Source organism: Grampus griseus (genome assembly GCF_964374135.1).
Source record: "Grampus griseus genome assembly, chromosome: 15".
Classification (NCBI taxonomy): Eukaryota; Metazoa; Chordata; class Mammalia; order Artiodactyla; family Delphinidae; genus Grampus; species Grampus griseus.
In genome coordinates, this window is record NC_139009.1 from 88,124,104 (window position 1) to 88,142,957 (window position 18,854).

The 18,854-nt window shown below is 55.7% G+C and overlaps 1 protein-coding gene across 1 annotated transcript in view; it reads left to right on the top strand.

Annotated features, from left to right (window-relative positions):
• Window positions 1-454: 454 nt before the first annotated feature.
• SH3RF3 (SH3 domain containing ring finger 3) overlaps window positions 455-18,854 on the top strand; it is a gene marked incomplete at its 5' end in the record, with an annotated part of 205,885 nt that continues 187,485 nt past the window's right edge. The window contains one exon of the mRNA XM_082672676.1: window positions 455-976. Coding sequence (XP_082528802.1) covers window positions 455-976 — 522 coding nt within the window. The remainder of the gene's footprint in view (window positions 977-18,854) is intronic.

Below are 18,854 nucleotides of genomic sequence, written 5' to 3' on the forward strand. Positions count from 1 at the left end.
CCCGCTGCGCCAGCTGGGCAGCCGCTCGCGGGCAGGCCAAGGGCGCACAGAGGCGGTGCGGGGGAGCGCGCACGCTGCGCCCCCGCCTTCACGGCATCGGACTGGCCGCTGCGAAAGCAGAGCCGCCGGGTGTTGTGCCCGACAGGCAGCGCCGCTGGATTCCGTGCGGGGCGGACTCGCGGAGGGACAGGTGTAGCCCGCATTCGGCGGCGCCTCGCGCCGAAGAACTGGGTGGGCTCGGCGGCCCGGAGGGGGCTCGCGGGGCTCGGAGCTCCGGTCCCTGCCACGCAGGCCGGTTGGCACCACTTAGCGCTGCCAGCCGCACAGAAGGAAGTCGCAGCGCAGCCCGGTTCCCCAGCGGCTGCTCGGGCGCGACCCTGGCGCCCACTGCCCGCGGCGGCCTCCGCAACGGCCCCGGGACCTAGAGGTGCGCGCCGCCGCCGGCGCCGCCCCCATGCTGCTCGGAGCGCCCAGGCTGTGCGCGTCCAGGGCGGCCGCCGCTGCGCAGAGCGAGGGCGACGGCGACAGGCTGGGCGGGGACATGGACGAGTCGTCGCTCCTGGACCTGCTGGAGTGCTCCGTGTGCCTGGAGCGCCTGGATACGACGGCCAAGGTGCTGCCCTGCCAGCACACCTTCTGCCGCCGCTGCCTGGAGAGCATCGTGTGCTCGCGTCACGAGCTGCGCTGCCCCGAGTGCCGCATCCTCGTGGGCTGCGGCGTGGACGAACTGCCCGCCAACATCCTGCTGGTGCGCCTGCTGGACGGCATCCGCCAGCGGCCCCGCGCCGGCACCAGCCCTGGCAGCAGCCCACCCGCGCGTCCTGGTCCGGGCCCCGGCCCCGGTTCGGGAGCGGCCTCGGCGCTCGCGGGTCCTGGGGGCAGCGCCTCTGGCTCCCCGGTTCTCCTCCCCGCGGCGACCAGCGCCAACGCCAGCCTGCGCGAGCTGGCAGCCAGCAGGAGCGCGCCCCCAGCAAAGGTGGGTATGCGCTTCGCCGAGGTGTGAGTGTTGGTGGGGGGAGGGCGGCGAGGAAGGGCAGGGGACCAGAGGTGCTACGCGATGGCCTTCTTTCTTGACTTGCTTCCCTCCAGGGACTCCGTGAGTGTAACCTTCCAAGTCCTACTTGGCAACTCTTGGACATCACGTGCTCCCCTCCGCCCCCCCCCCCCCTTTGAACGTCTCTTTGGCACCTGCCGTCAGCCCATCCTCTCCCCTGGAATCCCTTTCCGCTTGCACTTGCTCTGTGGTGGCCTGTGCGTGTGTGGCAGCCCCCCGCCCTCCCTGAGGCGGGCAAGGCTCCCTGCCCCCCTGCTCCCCTTCAGTCCCTCGCAAGGCTGGGCCTCTTTCCCCACCTTTTAACTTTGCTGGGCCCTCCATCTCCCCAGACACAGCCTTCTTCTCCTGGACCCCCAGACCAGCCCCCCCCACACCCTCGCCCGCCTGGACTGAAGTTAGCATCTAGTGTTTTCCCAGGTTCTGGCAGCTGGGAAGATGGTGGGCCTCCTGCCTGGTGTCTGGCCAGGGAGGACCTGGCAGAGGCAACTGAGTGCCTGGGTTGCAAGAACGCAAAGTACAAGCTCCTTTAGCAGGAGGGGAGAAGTTAACCTGGAGCCCAGGAATGCTTGGCTCAGCCCTTCTGGACTTGGCCCCTGGTCCTCCCCTGGGTTCTCAGGCCCATTGTGTTTCCACTGGGTTGCTATTTGAGGTGTGTGTGTGTGTGTGTGTGTGTGTGTGTGTATGTGTGTGTGCAGCTACATTGTACAGCATGGACTGCTTCTGTTTCAAAGACCTTATCTTGAGGGTTCCGGTGATTTGGTTTCAAGAGCTACTTAGAGTGTGTCATTTCACACCCTCGGCCACCTTGGGCACTGTTGCTGGAGGGAGGCGAGCCCGTGGGATGCTGGTTTAAGTGAGAAACAAGGAACTACTCATGTTTTGTGTTTTCTTTAAATGTAGAAAAGCTTGAAAAGATTCTTGGTTTGTTGCAAATATCATTCACTTTAGAAAGCACAACCGTGTCCCTCTACTTTTGACCTTTTAAAGATCTGGTGGTGTATAAACCATTTAAATAATCCTCCCCAAATGTGAAGTGCTGAGGTGAGGGGAAAGTTCTCCATCCAAATTTCGCAGCACTGCAGTGTCTCTGAGGTTAGGAACTTAAGCCCTTGAGGGTTAAGCTTTGGAGTTAAAAGTCAGACTTTGCCACACTGGACTTTTCCTATAGATCAGGGAAATGGAGGCTCAGGGAGAATGCCCGTTCTCAAGTCAAGAATAGTCAAGGAATGTTTATAAATGGGGTCACTGCTGAAGGGGAGTTGATGTTAATTTATTTGGTTTTAATTGGATTAAATCCAGCTACAAATGTTCTTATTACAGATTTTCAAACTTTTCTTTCCTGCCTTGCTGTTATTATCTAAAGTATTATAATTAGAGGTCTTTATTTGCAAAATAACCAGGTTACTTCTTCCTGCTCGGAGAACTAAATGATTTTTGGAATGATGCTTCTAGTGGGGACGTTTTGTGAGTTGTGTTTGATCAGGAGGGCGGCGGGTAACAACTGGCCTTGAGGCAGCTCCTGGGCTCCGTGGCATTTGTGGCATTTAAAGACGTTTGTGAAGGGGCTGAACTTACAACTTTTATTCATAACACTTAGTACCAGGGAATTAATAATTTTTTGTCGCCCGGATTTTGGGATGATTGGTTGACTTTCTCTCGGGACACATACATACAGCTAACAGACTACGTCCAGGGCTGTCTGAGCCTAGCGGACTCTGGAACACATTTCCTTTTTTCCTGTGTTATCTCAGTGTGACCCCCGGTCCTTTCTTCCAGGTCCCACTCACCAGGGGGACTAAGCTTGGGTCCTAGGAAGAGTCTGAATTAAATCCGATATTACATTTGATGATTTTCAGAGAGGAAAGAAAAAGTAGTGGCCCTGTAGACTGTAGTATCATCTAGCCTTTAATCTACTGATTTTCAATAGTCATTGGGAGTCTTTTTGGGCAACCAGACGTCCCGCATAGAGGGCTGCACTGTAAGCAGGTCTGTGAGTGTGGCGGCAAAGCCTTCAACTGAGCATCACTTCCAAATAGGCTCTGGTACTTGACTGTCCACTGGATGAAGTCCTGGGCCCGGGTGTTGCCGCGTGCTGTGTGATAGATGGGCACTCGTTATCAACGGGTACCATATATGCCTTAGTAGTAGGTGACTGTAAATACAAGACAGTCCCGTTTCCCATTGAGATGCTGCTCCAACCTTCCTTTGGGACGTGTGGACGTTTTGGGTGGGTAGATCGGCAGGTATCCGCTTAAATGTTTGTTAATTTAGTGACAGGTAGCTGCTGGGAATGTACTCACTCCGTTTGGTTCCTGAAGCACTTTCCACACCTTTCACTCACATCTTTCACCAGCGTTGCCTGGACCCTCCAGCCTGGTGGGCGGAGCTCTGCTTTCACCTGTGCCTCTGAGAGGAGGCATCAGGGATCAGTTAATTATGCTGCCCCGGAACCTTTACACCGTGTTACGATGCCCAAGGCTAGCAAATGCTTGCCATGCTGTGCTGGCACTCAGAGCCGCCTTAGCTCTTTGAATGCGCTGCCATCGCAATTGCTGAGTTTCTTGGCCTAATCTGTTTTTTGTTCTGTTTTACAGTTTTGCAAGGTGACCCCTTAAACACCCTAACTACATTGATGGAGGTTTTCAGTGCAACTTGTCTTTCCGGGAGGGTTTTGAGGTTCTCAACCGAGTAATTCAGAGAGTACTTTTTAATGTGTCTGAATAAGGCTCTAATATATCAGACAGTTCCAATTTTTTGTGATTATTTTGGTGGGAATCCCTTGCCTTGTATTTGGCGTACACAGCTTTTGCTACGTACCTGCACTGGGCCGGGCACCATCCTGGATGAGCCAGGCGGGTGTGTCCCCTGATGGAGCTGGCGTTAGGGGCCGAAGCCGTTGTGCTCTCAGGAGGTTCCTGTGGGCACGGGGCAGGTGTCGGCCAGAGTTCTGTGAAGGTTAAAGGGAGGACGTCATCACAATCAAAGACCTCTGGAAGGCTTGGGTAAGGCTCTTGCTGATGGGAAACAGAGTCAGAACCTGTTTAGTTTGCCTGCAGTTACTTGGGGATGTTTAAGTTGGAAACCTGTGTATCTCTCGGCCAGTGTGACTGGGACCCAGAAATGAGATAGTGGAGTGAATCACACAAATGGTGTCTATTAGACATTTTATCTTGCAAACACACACGTATAATAACTCGCCATTTTTTGGATGCAGGATCTGGACTGTTCTTTGCCTTCTAACCTGTCTTTCAGTCACAACCTATGATTTCCTATTTGTTTCTTTCAAGTGGACTGAGAACTAAGAGACTTTCCAAAAATTCTGAGTGGAGCACCTTCCAGATTTTAAATAATCCCCCCTCAGTGTGTTCTGGTTTTGTTCCTGCTGATGTGAGTTTTAAAGCTGTCTCTCTTTGCTGAGTCTTTCCTAAGCAGTCACCTTGGTTTTCCAAAGAGTGACTTCTTGTGCACTTAGATTTCTTTGGTTTGCATACTGTTTAATTAGAGTTTATGTTTATATGTAAGTATGTAAGCACACTTGCATCAACATGCTTGGGAATCCAGACTCCCTGGGCAGGAGTGATGGCCTGGGCAGTGGCTGGCCAGGCGGCAGCCCTCCATAGGGTGGACGCCCTGGCTGTCCGGTGCAGGGTTAGGGTTAGGACATTACTGCGTCGTGGGGGTGGGTGGCTGTGGCTTGGTCTGGGGTGTAACGGGGACTCCAGAGAAGAGGCCTGGAGGCCTCACGGAAGCCAGGCAGCTCCCGGGATGGCAGACAGTGGTGACCGTGGTCTCTGTGACGCCGGGGCAGACGCCGGCCTTTGTGACAGATGAGGCACGGCCAGTCCTTCGGGACGTGTTTTCAGAAGGGCGGTGGGATGCGTGACTGTTGATGGAGCGTCTGCCGTGTGCAGGGCGTGCCAGGCGGTGTAAGTGTGTCTCCTTGCTTCCCGACCGCAGCTCAGAGAGGCAGCTGGTTAGCACATGGGAAGCTGAGCTCCGAGACCCCATTGCTCAGGGGCACTGGAGTTGGGGTGACCTTGAAAGGTGAACTCTGGGCGCACCGGCTAACTGGCTTCCTGGTTAGACGCCTCTCACTACCACGAACCTGGTTAATCAGAGACCCCGGTCCGAAAGCAAGGGGCCTGGGCCCTGAGGTCCACTCTGCACGCGGCTGCAGCTGCTTCTGGCTCGGCTGCTGTGGGCGGGCTGGTGCGGAGTGCGGTGGAGGGGGTCCCCGGGGAGTGCGGTGGCTTTGGGGGCAGGTCACTGGCAGCCGTAGGTCTGGAGTCCGGGGTGCCTGGGGTTTGTCCGGGGCTCCGTTCTGTCCTCAGGGATGCGTCCTCATCCATCCTTCTGCTCTGCCACCATCCTGGTGTCACCCCAGCCCCACCCAGGGGTCTCAAGGTTAGATGCGGGGGCCTTGGGCATCTCATCCGAGTGACATTCCGAGAGGCCAAGTGGTCAGTCTCCAAGTTGGGGAGCAGACCTGACTTGGCCATCTGGCCGGAGCCCGGACCAGCCCACCTCTGGGGGCTTTGGGACCCAGGACCACCTCCCTCTGAGGCTGCGGCCCTGCCCCACCAGCATCCCGGACTAGGCGAGGGAGGGATCCCTGGGCTCCTCAGGGTCCTGTGAGGATGGAGGGTGGGGGACTTGGTGGGCAGCCAGGCCTGGCACGGGGTGGGGTGTGTGTTAATCAGTGAGTGAGGGCACCTGTCTGCTTTACCGGGTGACAGAGGCAATGCAGGTGCAGGCTTAGCGCACCCTGTGGGCCGTTGGCTCAGTGCCACGTCTAACATGCATCTCGAAACCTCGAATCACCACTGAGGTGCGTTGCACAGGCCCACCTCACTGCTAGTGGGGTCAGTGTCCTAAATTATGGGTGTGTGTGTGTGTGTGTGTGAGAGAGAGAGAGAGAGAGAGAGAGAGGGAGAGAGAGAGAGAGAGAGATGCATGTTGTGCCTCTAGGTTCAAAGTCTGCTGAGTTCCCATGACTGGATTGTTGAGTGTTGATGAGCGTCTAGCCAAGGGCTTGAATCTGTTTCACCTTTAAATTGCTTCCAGGTATTATCTTTGTTATCGAGGTAGCGTGCTTGATCCTTATAAGCGTCTTTAAAATGAGAAAAAGTCCAAAAGCTCATCTGTTTTAAGGAAGGCATCCGGGAACATGATCCTGCTCAGTGCGGCACACTGGTGGGGGCTGTGCTGAGAGGGAAGCACAGCGAGCGCGTCTGCAGGACAGGTGGCCCATCTACACCTCCCTCGTGTGCAGGACGGACTCACAGTGTTGTTCCTCATCCAGCGTGTGAGGCTCGCCAGAGCAGGACGAGATCGCGGCTCAATTATACAGTTGTTTCAAGGGTGCGCTTCAGTTCAATCTGCATTTAATCTTTATTTTCGCAGTTAACGTGCTCTTTTTCAAGGTACGTTTTTGAAATAAAACATCAAGGATTCAGTTAGGGAGAAACGCTCTTTATGGCGCTTGAAGGGACAAAGGTCAGTTTTCGTCAGATTTGCCTTCCTTGGTAGATCTTCGGATTGGAAGAACTTGATGCACGCGTGACGTCTGTCCTGTTGGAATCCTAAATCGCCTTGAAAGGCGAGGGTGTCGGAGGTGTCAGCTGTGGGGAATGGCTTAAGAACTGTGACATGTCTCCCTTCTCCCTCTGAGCAAAGTTGGAGTAAAAGAGTGTGTGAAGCAGCAGCTCGTGCAGATTCTGCTCACAGGCTGCATCTTTGAGCTGGACTCTGGCCGCGTTGGCGTGTGGGTGATGAGTGACACTGGTTCTCTCGCCTGCCGAGTGTTTGTGGTGGGAATGAGTCCACGGTGCTCGTCTGCAAACAGAAGACACTAGGATCTTGGCTCTTCTACTTTTGGGACGTGTGTGCGCTGCTCCCGTGAATGTATGTGAGTTTCAGTGAATTAGAATTCGCTGCGGGAATTCAGGTCAACAGAAGCAGTGAGTGACATCTAGAAACACGCCGGCACCAGAAGCAGGTGTGAGTTGTTGTGGAGCCGAGGGGCTAGGGACAGGAGGGTGGGTTTTGGGCGGTGCCGAGCCGGGCGGGAATACTGGGGGCACAGGGGGCCGTCACACAGCCGTGCAGATGGGCCGGTGATGCATGTCTCTCTACTTCACTGAATGCATATCTGAGGACCTACTATGTACCAGGCACTACAGCCAGCACCAGGTACTTGGGGTAAGAATTATTTTGGCCTAGGAAGTGGCACAGTTTGCCTGCCGCCTCACCAGCAAATGCAGCACAAGGCGCATCTGAAACAGCGGAGACGTCCCGGCGGCAACAGCTGCCTTGCGTTCACTTCTCCTACACACAAAGCTGAAGTACCACCACCTTGTCCCTACACGTGTTCCAGAGACGTCTACATAAGACATAAATATCTACTGTTTATGGATAAACTGTGGGATTCCTTAACTCTTTATAATCATCCTCCCAATTCTACGTGACCTAAAAATTGCACCTGTTTCCCCTCCCCAAGCCCGTCTGAAGGTAACAAAAGCCAGTGTGTTCGTGCAGCATGAGGTGTCAGGACCGGAGGGGCACGTGGCCTGTGCCCTGTTAACACCACCTGGAAACAGACCACCAGTGAGCACAGAGGTGGCATCTCGCTGATGGAGTGTGACCTGGTCTGGTGACAGAGAGGGGGAAGGTCACACAGGGCGCTGCTGCTCCCAGCGGGGTTGCCGCGGTGGCCACAGACGTCCCTGCTGGCACCTGGCGATGGGCTTTATGTTAACACATGTTTCCTTTAATGATCTCTTCTATTTATGCCAAGCGGTCCACTAAAAAAATTATGGCAGTTACGTGAGGTTTGATTTGGAACAGATTTAAATAAAAAGTAAGTCAGATTTAAAGTAAGTGTTGTGAGGATGAGACCTGGGTGACTAGTTTGGATAAAAACCGCCTGGAGTCCTAGAATGACCAGAGTTCATTTTCCCTGAGCAGCTTGACTTTTACCTTTTCAACCCCTGGCTTGCTCTGCGCCTGAGGTGCTGGGGCCTGGGCTGCATTTGTGCCCAGGATCTGTAGGATGGAGAAGTTGGATGAGGTAAGTGTGAGAAGCAGGACAGCACCTTATGCTTGGAAGCCAACGTTTGGGTTTTCAACTCAAATAGCAAGTGTGAAAACTTGGGATTTGTTTGAGGCTGAAAATATAAATGGGCAAGAAGTTTTAAAAGTGACATGTGTCCACCTGCAGCCAGGGGCCCACCTGGCCCGGAGTCATGTTCGTGTCCAGGAGCCTGTCAGGTGCCAGGCCGGGATCTGGACACAGCAGAAAAGTGGCACAAGGTTCTGAACTAAGAGACGGGTGTGGGGCAAAGGACATGGTCAGGCAGACTCTCCCGGCACCCTTCATGCCTGGAGCTGAGGGCTGTGGGTGAGACAGGTGGGACGGGGAGACAGGTGAGCCTGGGCCTCTGGGCTGGTCCCGTGCTCACGGCAGGGCTGTCTGATGAGCTGAGTGGAAGGGCCTGCCCTGGAATTGACATCTTCTGGGAATTGGGGTCGTCTTTGATTTTCCCCCTTCACCTGTGTCTGCGTCACCAAGTTTTATCATGACTCCCGGGAGGGACAGTTAACATCTTCCTTTCTGCCTCTGCAACACCGGCCGGGTCCCTGCCGGCCAAACTCCCCACTGGTGCCGCTGTCCCCAGTCTGCTGTGCCCCGAGCTGGGTGACCGCCCTGCGATGCCGTTTGGGCCACAGGTGCCCTCCACTCTTCCCTTTGGGCAGGTTCTAGGTCCCTGTCCTGCCCCACCCGGGCCCCAGCTGCACGGCCAGTAACTGTCCTGCTCTTCCTTCCCGCTGGGCGTTTGCCCTTGGCTTACGTCAGACCACCACTTTCTCCAGCGTCGAGCGCAGGTGTGTCCATGCCTCCTTCCTGTGTCCCTGGGATGCTTTAGAGGAGCATCCACACGTGGTCTGTCCTGCTTCTTACACCCCCGCCCGGCTGCCCTGCCCTTACTGTCTGTCCCCCATTTACCTCCCGGCACTCACGGGCCCTGTGCACTCCCGGAGCCAGTTTCCTACATTCTCATTGAATGTCTGTGCTCCAGAACCTATTCCCTGATTGCCTTCGGGGTCTTGGGTCTTTTCACCCATGCACATTGCAAGTTCATCAGGGTCAGGCCCGCGCCATTCCCTGGGTCTGCACCCTGTGCAGGAGCAGGGCCTTGGCAGCCGGGACAGGTGATGGTTATCGGTGCACGTGGGCTGCCTGGGGCCAGGCTGATGCCCCCTCCACACAGCCTTGAGGTGCGCCTGGGCCCGTGCTGGGCGCGGTGTGACCTCTGTGCTGCAGAGTCCTCATCTGCAAGGTGCTGACCAAGCAGAGTGTGGGCGCCTGGGCACCTCAAGGCTGTGGCCTGGCGGCTTCCTATCTAGAAGGAGCCGGGAGAACCCCGGCTGTGCATGAGCACCTCGGAACCTCTGCTAGCAGGGCTGGCGGGGCTGGCGGGGCTGGCGGGGCTGGTGTTACTCTTGAGCCTTGAGTTTTCATTGTAATAAGTAACGGAATGGATGACCCCCAACAGAGTCGGGCTGGGAGCCTGGGGAGGGGCCTGGGGGCAAGGGCTGGGGGACCCGCAGAGTCTGCATATGGATGTTTGCTTGCGATCCCTTCTCCCCAAGCTTGGGATGTCCCTCTCATCTCATTCTGCCTCACCCACTGGAGCCACACACTCTGGGGTGTTCGGGATAAAGTAACGAACCGCCCCCTTCAGCTCACTCTGCTCCCAGTGTCCCCAGCCGGGGAGGCGACTGGAAGCCTCACCCACCCAGGGGAGTCACTGGCTGTGGGCAGGAGGGCTGGGCTCTCCCTTTTTTCTGGTTTCTATTCCTTTTTCCACTCTTGGTGACCCTGGAGTGAGTCAGAGAGTGGGTCTTCTTTTTGTCCAAAAGAGAGAGGTTTTGGCTGTACCTCCTTAGAAGGAGAAAGAAATGGCCGAAATGCCTGTTTCTTGGAATCACAGCTATCGGTGCCACTGGGAGGCTTGTTAGCAGGACGTGAGTCCAGAGAGCCGCTGCTGGGGCCCTCGGGGAGCAGGTGCACGGACAGCACGCTGCAGGCAGGACTGGGTCCACGCGCCACGGGCAGCCCGGGATGAGCTGTGCTGCTTGCACAGCAGAGAAACGCTCTGTGTATTTGTTATTTCCCATCTGCTGCTTGGTCAACACATCTGATTCACGTTGAGTGAAAATCTTGCTGCCCTAAATGGAATTCTAAACACAGACCCACAAAGGGGCCAGAGAAAGATGTCGCGTCAATTATACAAGAGGGCGTACGTACGAGGTCTCACGCTGTCACGATTCCCAGTTCTTTCAAAAGTGATTTATTCTTAATTGTCCGCTGAGTGGCCTTTCTAGTTATATTTTTCTGATTCTAGGCCTTAGGGCACTTGGTTTAGTAACTTGAGTTTCTCTTATGAGGTTAATCCTCAGCTGTTTAGGTAAATTGTCCGGAATTAGAGCCTCACCTGTTCATTGTCACTCAGTAGTGAATACACTTCAATGCATGTAAATGGATTCGTGTACATACATATACACACACATATACTGATATATAGAAAACATATATATTATCATTTTATAAGTTACACATTTACAGTCATTAATTTGGTGGGCAGTTCATCCCTTTGAATGGAAGTTTGGGGACTAGCTGACCTCTGCTGACCTTAGTTTGCTTGAAATGTGTCGTATGCCGAGAAAGCCCACGCAGCTGGACCGTTGTGTCCTCTGGCGACAGGAAAGGCCTGTCCACGCCTGCAGCCTGTCTGTCCCCGCGGGTCCCTCTGGCTCTACCACCAGCTGCCGCGGGACTCGGGCAGCTCTGGCCTTCTGGGTGCGGCCCAGGCAGAGCGCATGGCATGAAGGGCCTGGACGTGCGGCCACTGGCGTGGAGGCCCGAGTGTCGCCAGCTGTCACTGTGCTACGTGGGGCCGGTAGAAAGCTGGCATCATGCGATCGTGTCTTCTGGACAAGTTGGTGAGATGCTGGGGCTCGAGGTGTGTGTGCCGGTGTCTGCAGGTGCAGGTGGACACTTGTGACAAATGGAGCGAGGTTTGCGTAACTGGCTCTGGGGACCGTGGTTGCCCATGGGGCCGTTTTGATGAGTGATGGACCCCATTAGATCACGGTAAGGTGCTCGATGATGTATAATTAAAGATGGCATTAGTCGGGCAGAAACCGCAGCATTTAAAAACGGGAAAGGGATCATTTCTAAGGCTGACACACACACCCAGGACTTAGGAGACAGGACGCAACGGGGGCGTATTCGAAAGTGAAGCTGCTGCGCTGGTTACAGCTGGTGTTCTCTCAAGTCTCAGATATTTGCAGTGTCAGAGACCTCGCTGGTTTAAACATTTATTTTAGGTGAATCGACAGGCTGTGGAATGGCTCTGATTGGTGACTCTACCAAGGAAAAGCAGTCCTGTTTTTGTTCTTTGCGGAGCAGGCCGAGCCCAGGTGAGCTGTGGTCTGAGACCCCGTCTGCACTGTCCAGCTTCAGCTCCAGGCCCTTCCTTCCTCTCTCCCTTCTCTGTTTATCCATCCGCGGGTGCTCTGGGCTCCGGGGCGGGGGAGGGGCGGGCAGCGGGCCCAGCGGCCTGGCTGAGCGCTGCCCCGGCCGTCGCCCACCTGACCGTTCCGACGTTTCCACCGGACGTTGGGAGCACCGCCCGTCCCACTGGGCTTGGCTCCTGGACTCGGTTAATGAGAGCCTCCGCCGGATGTTGGGAGCACCGCCCGTCCCCCTGGGCCTTGGCTCCTGGACTCGGTTAATGAGAGCCTCCGCCGGACGTTGGGAGCACCGTCCGTCCCACTGGCCCTTGGCTCCTGGACTCGGTTAATGAGAGCCTCCGCCGGATGTTGGGAGCACCGCCCGTCCCCCTGGGCCTTGGCTCCTGGACTCGGTTAATGAGAGCCTCCGTCATTGATTAAGCGTGCTGCTGTTTGCATTCACGTTGACAGTCATCTGTACTTGTAACCCCCTCAGCTCAGGGGTTCCCGCAGCGCCTCACCAACCACGGGTGCGGGGCTCCCTCCCTCAGGGACAGGCAGAGACAGGAGCTCGGGTCGCTGTCCCGAGTGCCTGCTCTGTGCCCCCCGCCTGTGTTCCAGGGGAGGAGGGCTGTGCCTCCCCTCTGGGCGTCCACGCGGCCCTGTGACCTTGCAGAGGCTGACATCCAGTCTCTGACCCCCTGGAGCTTAGGCTGCGGGCATTATGGGGATGCGGCCAAGAGAGCGAGTGAAGTGGCAGTTGAACAAGCTCAGCTTCAGTGGAGACGTTTTGTGATGTGTGTATTTTATCCTCTAATTGGATGAATTTAGGCTAAAAAAAGGCAGTGAGCTTTCTTTGCAATCTATAGAGGATGTCTTTACCTATGGAAGACATCGTCCTTGAAAGCATTGCAGCCATGGTCCGGTGTTAGCCCGGTGCTCCTGGACTTGGGCTGCACGTTGAAATCCCCCAAATGCTGCAGCGTGGCCCATCCCAGAGGTCCTGACGTGCCCGGTCCCGGTGCAGCCGGGCGTTGGCTTGTCAGAGTCCTCAGGCGGCGTGGACGCCGGCCTTGGGCAGTACCGGCCCAAACCACAGAGGCCGGGAAAGTTTGGAGGGATTGGGGAGATGTCTCCTGGAAGCCCTTCCCAGCTCGCAGACAAGCGCAGAGGCCTGGGGAGCCCTGCCACCTGGGAGCCGGCCGGGTAGAGAGGGAACACGGACGTGGAGGCCTGGGGTCCCGAGGTGCTTGGAGCAGACGTGGTCTTGGAAGGAGGGTCGGTGACCAGCTGGACAGGGGACCTGGAGACAGAGGGTCTTTTGCAGCCATTTTATTTAGGAGCCTGACACTGTTCTGCTCATTCGTTCGCTTAAAAATAACTCCTTTAGGAAAGAGTTTTGTACAGAAGCAATACATTCAGCTCATTAATTCACTCAGTCCCTGTGACAGCTCAGTGACCTGGGCACTGTGACTGCCCCCACTCTGCAGGCCCAGAGGAGTGCAGGAACCAGCACAGCTGGGGGTGCAGTGGGGCCTGTACCCAGGCTGACTCTGGGCTCTGCTTGGGCGGAACGGCAAGGTGTGAGCTGGGGGTCAAGTCCTTCTCCCGTCACCTCCGAGGTCCCATCGTTTCCTCCTCACCAGGCTGCCCACCTGGGGGAGAAACCAGAAAACGCCCTGCTGTCGCTTGCTACATTGTCAAAGAGGCTGGCTGGCAGGAGGATTTCCCGGCGGAATGTAAGGAGAGTATGTGGAGGGAGAGCTGGGCGGCGGGGAGAGCGGGGAGGGAGGCGTGCTGTCACTCAGGGCTGGAGCCGGAGGTAGCCGCTCACCGCAGAGGCCCGCGCGACACGGGTGACCGCCCCGAGTCTGGGGAGACTGGCCGTGGGCTCTTTGTACGTTTGAAGGGCTCTCCAGTCACACGGTGAAACGAACATTATGGAAATGTGGTCCGTGACCCCGGGTCTCTGCCAGTGTCTTCCTGTCCAGTTTTCTTATGCAGCAGCCTCTGCCGTCCATCTGAGGCTTCCCACCCTGGACTGAGCGTTAAAATCGGGCCCAGATTTCCTCAGGGCTCCACAATTTGTGGTCATGGAAACGGACGGAATACAGAATTTTTCCCGTGGACATCTGCACTTACATGTCTCAGAAACATTTACAAAAAGCTAACGGATTAACCATGTGTTCAAATAAAGTCTTCTGATGGCTCGGATTCTGAATTTTATACTCCAGGCAGCACTGTCTGTAGGAGTAGAATGTGGGCCAACTGTGAAATTTAAAATTTTCTAGTGGCCACATTACAAAAGTTAAAAAGCAACAGATGAAATTGGTTTAATAATGTGTCTTATTTAACCCACTTCATCCAAAGTGTGAGCACGTGAGCATCACTCAGTACAGAACGTTAACGGGTGCTTTGCCTTCTTTGTCCAGGCTCAGTGCGGAGCCTGCTGCGTGTGTCACACGCCGACACACCTCAGCCCAGTTCCAAGGGCCGCCAGTGGCCGTGGAGCCGGCTGGGGGCGGCGGCGTTGGCGGTGGAGCTCCAGACACCGCGGTTAGGGGCTGAAGTCTCGCGAGCTCTTTACCCCTCGGTCAGGGGCTGAAGTCTCGCGAGCTCTTTACCCCTCGGGCGATCTGTGCCCACGTAATGCGCTTTTGGAGGGTCTGGGGCGACGCCAGGACAGCCTCGGAGCCGCCGCAGTGACGGGATGTGCGGACAGCACAGGCTCTGGGGGCCTCAGTGCGGTGACCGGTGGGGGCTTCAGGAAGGCGTGCTGAGGATCCCGCTGAACCCCGAGAGCGCGGGTTTCCCGCCAGGCCTCCTCGTCCGCAGGCTGTTCTCGGGGTCCTGACGGGCACGGAGTCCTGCCCCCTCACCACCCCGCCCGGGATGGAGTGAAATCCAGCTGTTGGTAGGAGGAGGGCCCAGAGTCCCAGAGGTAAGTGGTTACAAAACTGTCGCCTGCCCGGGTGTCCGTTTTCTGCGGCGGCAGGCGTACCGTGGGGGAGGGGTGCTTCCCTTCTCCGTCACCTGCAGGCCTTCGTGGTGGGGGGTGATGCCGGGGTGGGAGACTCTGAGCTCATCTCAGGGACGACCAGGCAGTGCGGCCTCGGGCTGACGTGCCCTCGGGGCGGCGTCCGGGGCACAGCCGGGTTAGGGGAGCGTTTGAAAATTCACTGCATGGAAATTGGACTGTTGCTTTTTCTGATCCACTTGGCATGTTACCAGATTTATATTCCAGGCTGTGGGGGCTATCATTCTCTTTAAATGGCATTATTTAACAAGGAGTTAGCATTTCATTGGAAATTCAGTTACCGGTTCCGGCTGGAGTGGGCCTGGGTGGGGCCTGGGTGTCCCCTGGTGTCCCCTCCAATGGGACAGCAGCTCCGCACCCCACTGACTATTTTAAATGATTGTAGACTTTTGAAGTTGTGCTTTTGCTTTGAGGACATATCTTTTGTTACTTACAATTTATTTCAAGCAGAGTGTCTGGTCTGTGATTCAATCCTGAATGATACTGTTGAGCTTTGCTGTGGCTTCTGTGTAACGGTGCATGTGTAATGGTGCACGGGCCACTGTGTGTAAATTGTGTAACTGATGCAGCATACACCCCCTTCCCCCTACCAAACTGCAGGGCTTTATCTTAACTGTTTGGTTTGGCGTCTCTTTATTCACTGCCTTCACTGCATCAAGGATGAGGTGTGCTTGGTCACTGGGGGGTCACTCATGGCAGTTAGAGTTGTCCTGTGAGTCAGGGACGCCCTGGGGGCCCCTAAGCTGCTCTGTGGGCCTGTTGTGCTCCTGCATGAAGTACCCCATGTTGGCGAAAGCAGGGGTCTCCCCTCTTTGCTGTCACTTTAGGGAATGCTGGCTGTGAGCCGTCCTCCCCGCTTCTGTGGCTAATTTGAGGTTACCTTTGCAGATGGAACCAGCTGTGGAAATCGCTGGCTGGGCTTGGCACCGGTCTCTGCAGCTGTAGGTGGGAGGGTCAGACCGTCTCATCAAGGCTGGGGTGCATTTCGTGTCTCCCAGTTGCTGGTGGCCCGCCGGCCTGGGTGCTGACGGGGCAGTGCTGCATCCTACGTGGGGATCTCGCAGGGGAGCAAGTGCCCCGAGGCGTCTGTGTCAGGACGTTTGCATGATTCAGGGCAGAGTCCCTGAGTGTGAACCCTAAGGCATGAATTTTACATTTTCAGAAAAGTGATGCGGGGACTTCCCTGGTGGTCCAGTGGTTGGGACTTCGCCTTCCAGTGCAGGGGGTGCGGGTTCGATCCTTGGTCAGAGGAGCTAAAAGCCCACATGCCTCCCGGCCAAAAAACCAAAACATAAAACGCAAGCAATATTGTAACAAATTCAATAAAGACTTTAAAAATGGTCCACATCAAAAAAAAAAAAAGAAAAACTTTAAAAAGAAAAGTGGTGTGAAGGGTTGTTGTAACTTCCCTGATGATGGGTTCAAACCAGTGGCTCCTGATTTATTGATAACAGCTGCATGTGTTTTTCAGTTTGAATACTGTCCTATTTGAAGACCTCCGAATAAAGGTTAACAAAGGCCGATTTCTCCCTGAAATCACACAGGGATTGCATATTCCTTCAGCTTGCTCCCTGCCGGGAAGGATTGGCAGCTCTGACTTGGGAGGGTGCCACGGTCTCTTTGGTGGATGGGGCTTCGAGTCATGGTGCCCAGCATGTTCTTATCAGCTGGAATGAGAACCCTGAATAGATTCCCCAGGTTGCTGTAATGTTACCTCGGGGGCTGTGATGGTGACCGAGGACCTTCACATATGTCACTCTGACCCACTTCATGCTCTGGGCCCCTGTCCTGTGCTGCCCACAGACCCCATTTCCGAGAGTCCCGGGCCTGGGCTGACTGCTTAGTTGGGCTTGGGTGGCTGTGACCGTGGAAATCTGGGTCGTTCATGCTCTGTCCCATCATTCAGCGCAGCCTCTCCTCCAAGCAGTTGCTGTTCCGTCGGGGTGGACAGGCACCCCATGGCTTTGTGTGTCCATAGAGAGTGTTGTGTCTCGTGCACCTGATGGGGAAGGTGGGCAGGAGGTGGGCGGGGAGGCTGCTGCGGCCACTTGGGGTTATGAGGGACGCAGCCCCTCCAAGGCTGTTATTGTGCCTCTGTTGTCACTCCTGGGACTGGGGACCTCTGCCCTGAAAACCCACTCAGCTGTAGATTCCCCTCATCACACTTGGAATAAAGAGGCAAAATCCTGTCCAGATTTCCTGGTTAAGTCTGTAACTTACTGATAAGCCTGTCGAAGCTGTGCAGGTGGGTCCAGACCACCTGGGTGGGCTTTGCAGTTGAGAGTTGATGATGTAGATCCCCCAGCAAGGACGGGCGTCTGTCCCTCCGGCCGTGGACCCGTCAGTCCAGGAGCAAGGGCCTTTCTTGGCCTGTTTTGACATCCAGGACTACCTGGTGAGCAGCCGTCAACACGACTAGCCTTCCTCTTGGCCTGAGAAGGATTCTCCGCCTTCCTGGGGCAGCTGTGTGGTGTCAGGATGCACAGTGAGAATGGTCTTTGCACACAAATGACTTTGCACCCTGATGCGCCCCTGCTGCATCTCCAGGGCTCCCCTCCCCCAGCTTCCTCGCCTCCTGGAGGGGACAGAAGGGTTTAGGCGACCCTCCCTGGGCTTCTCAACGCCTCTGGGCCGAGGAGTCCTGGGAGGGGTCAGCCCTTTTCCACAGAGCAGCCTTGCCAGGAGTTACCTAATGACCTGAGCTGTGGCTTCACTGTGATTAGAGCCCACCTTTGGATGCTGTCTCTGATAGTTCAGCACGGCCAGGATGTATCTGTGTGACCAGGAGGAGGAGAGCTGCTTTTGCTAAGTTCATAGCACTTCCCGGTGGATTCCAGGATCTCAGGACGGCTCCCCTGTCCTGTGCTGTGAGGGTGCCCTTGATGATGGTGTGATGGAGGTGATGGTGGTGATGGAGGTCAGGGAGGTCAGGGAGGTCATGACAGTAATGGAGGTCATGGAGGTCATGACGGTAATGGAGGTTTTGGAGGTGATGGAGGTGATGGAGGTGATGGTGGTAATAGAGGTCATGGAGGTCATGACGGTAATGGAGGTGATGACGGTGGAGGTGATGAAGCGGGACTCAGGGTCAGTCCCCGGGCAGACTTCTGAGCTGGCGGGGACATGCAGTTATCCTCTCGGTTCAGAGGGCGCAATGGGCTTGGGGACTCAGAGGCCCGCAGGTGAACAGGACGGCTTCCCAAGCCCAGGAGCTTGGGCAAGTCTGGGCCCGGGTGGGACTGCAGCCAGGGTGGGTCTGAGTGAGGGGAGGGTAGGGGGGGGTTCGTGGAGGCCCCGCTTGCTTTTCGACTTTTCTTTTCTGAGTTATTTACAGAGTGTAAACAGCTCACCGGGTTTTTATTGGTTGCAAGTGTCTGTCTGGTTGACTGTTCTTATATTTCTTTGTCATGTCTGTGTCTTGTCTGCAGTCTGCTTGGAATTCAGAGTTTTTGTCATCTTCGAACAAAATGATGGGGTTTGCTGTCAGTTACTCTGCAGGGGCAGAGGAAAGGAGCGGTGTGTTGCCTTCCCTGTGCTCCAAGCCTTTGCTCCTTCTTTCTGTCCTTCTCAGAAGGATGCTGGCGTCTGGGCTCACGGCAGCGTCAGGACCCTCAAGCCCGAAGTGGGACAGTAAGTTCATCTGGACACAGGACAGATATGCCGTTTCCTCCTTACCATCTGTTGTCTGGCAGACGTTTCCAGACAACATCTGGAAACATTGTCTGGGCCTCTGGGACTTTGGTCCTGGTGATGCCTTCCGGAGGCCCTGCCCCTCCCAGTGCCCTTGCAGGCCCCTGCCCTGTGCCCCAGATGGCCTTTCAGGTCCTAACACACTCCAGATTGGGAGGAGGAGGCTGGACGGCTTGCTCCTGGCTGAGTCTCTTTCATAGATTGAAGACTTTCTATTTGTGTTTTATGTGGATTTGTTTGTGAAAATCCCATTTTGTGTTCCCATGAAATACATGAATGTGCAGAGAACTGAATCGTAGCTGCTTCCTTTGGTTTTGGCAAAACCCGTTCCTTTTCTGGTGGCTTTGAGCCAACTTTCCCGTTTCCCAGTCACAGGCATTTCCATTGAAGTGACCCTGCAGCAGAGGGTGTGGAGAGCAGTTGCCTCCGTTGGAACCTCTGCCCCGGAGGGGCTGATGAGGAGCTGGCTGTCCATGCCATGTGCAGGGTCCTCGGGCACTGGGTCTTGAGTCACGAGCGCCTGTCTGCAGGAAAGGCCACCGTCCCCAGTGCCGG